This window comes from Mesitornis unicolor, unplaced genomic scaffold, assembly GCF_000695765.1.
Source record: "Mesitornis unicolor isolate BGI_N332 unplaced genomic scaffold, ASM69576v1 scaffold44904, whole genome shotgun sequence".
Taxonomy (NCBI): domain Eukaryota; kingdom Metazoa; phylum Chordata; class Aves; order Mesitornithiformes; family Mesitornithidae; genus Mesitornis; species Mesitornis unicolor.
This window is the reverse complement of record NW_010180215.1, coordinates 21,093-26,787: the sequence shown is the minus strand read 5'-3', so window position 1 is coordinate 26,787 and position 5,695 is coordinate 21,093. Positions and strand designations below refer to the sequence as shown.

General features: G+C 38.3%; 1 protein-coding gene across 1 annotated transcript in view; it reads left to right on the top strand.

The window, feature by feature from the left end:
* LOC104539498 (atrial natriuretic peptide-converting enzyme-like) overlaps positions 1-5,695 on the top strand; it is a gene marked incomplete at its 5' end in the record, with an annotated part of 19,907 nt that overhangs the window by 7,174 nt on the left and 7,038 nt on the right. Inside the window, 2 exons of the mRNA XM_010183037.1 lie at positions 2,859-2,981; positions 5,353-5,402. Of these exons, the coding sequence (XP_010181339.1) occupies positions 2,859-2,981; positions 5,353-5,402 (173 nt within the window). The remainder of the gene's footprint in view (positions 1-2,858; positions 2,982-5,352; positions 5,403-5,695) is intronic.

Sequence of the window (5,695 nt, the reverse complement as noted above, 5' to 3'; positions counted from 1 at the left end):
CAGGTAGGATTTCTAAGTTATCTTCAAAGCCTGGTGGAGGATCTGGTCCAAAGATCACTACCCAAAAGGGGTGCATTATTTTTACCATGGTATGAATGTCTTATGTTTGCAGATATCATTAGCAGACTTTCTTAAGTGACATAGATATTTCAATGACTGTACTGTAATGTTAAAAGATGTTCTTACGTGTGAAAAGTCTGTTCTTAGACTCTTCTAAGAACAAGCACTTCAGCATTAGGAACTGGTCACTACAGTGTATTCGTACTGTGCAACAGCATAATAAAATCCCCATTGTAACAGACATCTGGAGAACATCTACTTCATCTCCTATTGCAGCAGGACTATTGCCAAAATGAGATCGGCTCCACCACTGCTCTGTTTAGCCAAGTCTTGAAAACTTTGATGGTTTGAGATCCCACAGTCTCTCTGCTCCAGGGATGCTCTACCTTAATAGTGAAAAAGTGTTTCCTTTTCATCCGCCAAAGCTGCAACTCCAGGCCATTTCCCCTTGTTTTACCTTGCAGCACTATTGAGAAAAGTTTGATTCCATCACCTTTATCTCCTTTTCAGGTAGTTGCAGGTTGGAGTTGAATTGTCCTGTATCTTCCTCTTCACAAGAGTAAACAAGTCCAGTTCCCTCAACCTCTGCTTGAGTGTCAGTGCCATAGGCCCCTAGAAAATTAGAGCAGACCTACTGCCTGCTGTGTTTCTGGAGCACAGGGTGGGTCTGGCTAAAATGAGTCCCTGTTGCTCTACCTCCCACCTTTTCTCTGAGTGCTTTATGGTCCCTGGTGTAATGTATACTCATGGCATAGCAGCTTCCCTGGATGTCAAAAGTCTCAGACCCAGAAGCTCACACCAGCCTGAGTCCTTACTCCTTCTCTAACGTTTTTTGTGCTTGTTTTCTCATTCTCTGGCAATTCACAGTATGTTTTGGTCTCCACACAAGTGCCAACCATCATCTCCAGCTTTCTTCAGCTAGAAATGAGGCTCTTAGATCCCCTTTATTTTGACTATATCTAATTAAAATAGATGAAAGGAGACAAGTGGTGGCCCTTGCCTATCTGAAAGAAAACGTTGTATAAACATCATCAAGGAGGGGAACACTCTATACGTGTTTATAGGAGGCATACTAAAAAATGTAAATTAGGGCATACTGGGTTTGAGTGTATTATATCAAGCTGTGACCGCTGAGGAAAAAAGGCATAGCCATGATTTTACTAAGTACAATACCTTGTATTTATAATTATAAAATTTCATACAGTCTTAAGTTTCTTGTAGGTTGTTGCCCTGGTTTAAAAGTACATATGTGCTTAACGATGATTATAGCGTCACAAACTGTAATTCAGAACTGCAGGTTTCAGCAAAATAATCTGATACTTGGGATAATAGAGATTTGGATCCATCAGATGCCTGGATATTTGCACCCTTTTGCACATTTCTGACTAACATATTTTATAGATCAGACACTGTTTACAGCTACATAAAATATCACTGTACAGTTATGAAAGGGTGAATATAATTGTTCACAGAAGATCATAAGGCAGAATGTAATCTAAAAAGAAAAATGTTTGTATGTTTGGTGGGAAAAAGAGTGGGGAAAAAGCAAATGATGGAAATGAAGAGAGGAGAGTTTTATGTGTATGCTATAAGCAAGCACTGAGGAAGAACACTCTTTTTGCAAAAAACAGCTGTCTCTGAATGAGGAAAAAAGGTCTTTAAAAATGCTTGTTATTATCTGCCTCCACATTTTGGGTAGTAGTCATGGAATGATATTTGCTTAATATGCCCAGAGAAGGTTCTGAAAAATAAGTCGTATAATAGGCAGGATCCACAGCCATGACCTCAAAGCCTTATTAATTCTGCCAGCCTTGCTGAAGACATTTCCATATGATTGCACTGACAACTTTACCATAAAACAGAATTCTCTGAACTTTGTTAGTTTATGCAATCAAGTGGGTAAAGGATGTTGCACTTTTGCAAATATTTAAAAAGAAATACTGTTAATACTGAAAATTGTAATTAGAGACGAACTAATACTCAGCAGGCATTACTAGGTACAGCCATGAGAGATTGTGTTCAGAGTCAAGTTTTAGGACATATCACAGTTTTTCTGAACTGTTCTCATTCTCTTTTCCATGAACTAGGATTTAGAATTTGGCCTTTTAAAGCCATTTTAAAAATACAGACTTTTTTCCATTTAGCAATTAGGATTTACTAAAACAGCAATTTATTCAGTGGCTTGAATCTATCAGGAAATAACTAAACTGAGGCAGTGGATGTATGAAAATATCTCCTGGTGAACCAATCTAACTTACTTTCATATTCCTGTTAATTTGCTTCAGAAGGACGGGTTTGATATCCTCACCCATGACTTGTTCTGTTTCGCAAAGCAGACAGCTTGCACTTGGAGATGCTGTCAAGTATTATTAACAAGACCCAGACTGCTCTTTACTGTTAAATTTTAATGGATTTCCAAAGATAGGAATGTAAGAAGATATTTTTTCTTTTACATCTTTTACATATGAAGATCTGTTTTTCTGTATATTTCGAGGCAAGAAGCTGTAGAAAAGTATGTCAATGTACTCAGTATGGTAAATGCCACCAGAAGGTTCTTGCTGTTGCCAGTTCCAATTCAGGTTCTTTTCAGAAAACACAACATGAGTGACAGTAATATGTTATCTGGTCTGGCTTCCTGGGGAGATTTCATTCCCCGATGATTCTGCCACATGTGGCTTTGACATAACATTCAGTTATCTGTCTTTAGACTAAACAGGAGGCATTATGTCCTTTTCACCTTCATAATTTTAACATAGAAACCTACTGGAAAGTCTATGAATGTCTTTCCTTTGTTTCAGAGGACCATCCAAAACAGAAATTGTAATAGATAATGAAGACATGCAGCATCAAAAATGGCTGAATCTGCACTCAAACTGGAAGAATAAGAATGCATCCACTTTACATGCACTTCTAGTGAATGGGTAAGTAACAGGTAAATGAGATTTATTTTGCTGCCATGGGTAGTCACTAATCAATGGAGGATGACACACTCCCTTTGATAAGCTCTTTTTTCCCAAGGTATCTGTGTATAAATCCCAGCAAATACTCATGTGAGTTATTAAGATACAGTCTATAACGATCTTAATGTCTACTGCAACTGTGGTGTCACTTGAGTCCACCTTGTGAATCGTCAGGGGCCCACACTGCTAGACTAACAGCGTTTGAGTGACACAGAGGAGATGCCCTTGAACCACCCAGACCAGACAGCTTCATTAAATCCCTGCTAACCAAGAAAGTCCAGTAAGCACTATATAGCAAAGCCTGCAGCAACATCTTGCTATCCTCTGCAGCCCACATTGTTTGTATTAATACAGTTGAAGCGACCACAGCAGAAGTTGGAGCTTCTTCGGCAGAAGCTGTGTCCACTTACAGTAGGTTTCCTTAGTGGCTCCTCTGGCTTCAGGTGGTGGTATGTTCCTTTTAATTAACTCAACTAAACAGGTAGCTGGTAATAAGAAGCCAGGATCTCATGGTTGAGACATTCAAAGTGTGACTTTAATAGTGAAGAGCCAATGAATTTAAACATCCAGGACAAAACTGAGAGAGCCACCTAATCCCCATCTGCATCTACATTCTTCAGAAAGCAGATTCATTGTTTCCTTGTTCTCTTTGAAGTACCTAGGAGATTTCATAACATCCTTCCTCCATAGAGAATCCTTCTGTTTCACAAGGAAAGACAGTCTTGGCTAAATGTAGATGTACAACATATGTGAAGACACAGATCTGAGGAATACACCTTTCCTTTTGCTTGGCTCCATTATTTTCTGTAGTAAATCTTTTCTGTAATGGCAGAATACTAAAAAAAAATGTGTCTGCAAGTACCTACTTTTGCTTTTCTCCATCTCAGCTTTGTACTAGTTCTGTTTTACATAGTATTTTACCCATTCATTTAGGTTCATTCATTTACATTTCTACATCTAGATGATACAGGATGGTGCCTGATACTTGAAAATTTTCAACTCTTTTCTTTTCCCTTCTCACTGTCTCTTTCCACTAGCCTAGAGCTATCTAAATGTATATCTTCAGGCATTTTCATCCAGCTGCCAGGCTCCTGGACTACTGGGAACATGGGCAAGAACTAACAAATACATCACTAGTTTCATAAAGTTTTAATAAGAGGGAACGACACAGTACAGGAAGTGCATACATAAAATCTTGAAGTTTTCTCTTTTTAAGCTGTTTATTTGATATGTCAAAGAAACTAATGTGAAACTTGAGCATGGCTGGTCTCAGTTATATTCTGTATATTTCTTTTTTATGGAGCGCAAATGCCCCTCCAGGTTGTGAGCAGAATTTTCTTTCCTGAAATTGGTCATCTGTCTCTACAAACAGAATTTTATGGTTGGTGTTTTCAGGAACAGAATGTAGATTGATTTGCACACTAAATGAAAGGGTCATATGCAATGTAAGGGACAGAGGTCTGGTCAAATCACAGGTCCAGGCCTGGGCCTTTCAAGCTAATCTGGTCAGTTTGCTGGCACTCTGAGGTTGTGCCCACATTGGTATCTATGACTTAAAATCAAATGCAGCCTCTTTTTAGGTGGTTGCAATTTTAAAGATACTGCCTGCCTTCTGAGATTACAGCCTTCAAAGAATTAGCTGGTGAACAGCTAATCTGTGCATCCAGTCTCTACGTCTGCCTCAAAAAAGCACATATACAGTAGGTATGAAAAAATGGTGGAAATAAAAAGGCAGTCAGCTAGTTGAGAAACAATGCTCCGTGTTTTGCCAAGGATCTCCCTTCCTTTTACAAAGAATCACTTCTTTCCTCTCACATCTGAAAATTTTCAATGGAAATTATATTTTTCTTGTTGTTTCAAAACTTACTTTTGCAAACTTCCTGGATTTTTTCAAAACACCCAAACTTCTAGGGCATGTAAGCTCATCTGTCATCAAAGGCATTTCAAAGAAAATGCTGTCCTTCAGCTCTGAGGATGAGGAGAATGGCAATCTCTGTGCTTTCAGGTGCCATAAATTAAGACTTGACAGACTTTATATCCCAGCTGACTTCAGAGCTGCATCAGTGCCCAGAGAGTGAGGTAGACTGCAAAATATGTAGCACCCACTCTTGAAATGCATTTGTAAAGCTGATAATTTTGAATTATCTCCAGGCATATGCTGGAAACCATGGATGATCTGACATAAGAAGCTCCTTGTGTTTCCTTTTACATTTGGGGGATTTTTTAACAGCTCGTTCACAACAATGTGTACAATACCTGTGCTGATTTGCAGATTGCCCAAAATTACATAAATTAATTGAGATTTCCACCATGTTCTTGTTTCAATATTTAGACAGATGTGTCGAAGCAGAAGCAAAGTGGCTCTCTTTTGCACTAAAGAAGGTAAGTGAGAAGTGCATATAAAACAAAGATGTTTTTCAAGATGTGTTAAATTACTTTAACAAATGCAGATGTTTATTATGGATTCATTCTGAAATTTGACTAGACTTCTGCAGCGTCCAGGTTTTCATTGTTTTGTTGGTTTTTTTGTTCTTTTTTTTTTCCACTACTCTATTCAGTTTTATCAGCTTTTCTTATTTTTTGACTAGGAGGCTGTGTATTGAGGTAGCCCAGTCCTATTCCCACAGAATTAATTTTGTCAGCAGTCAGGTTCCAAAGTTTAATTTGATAAAACT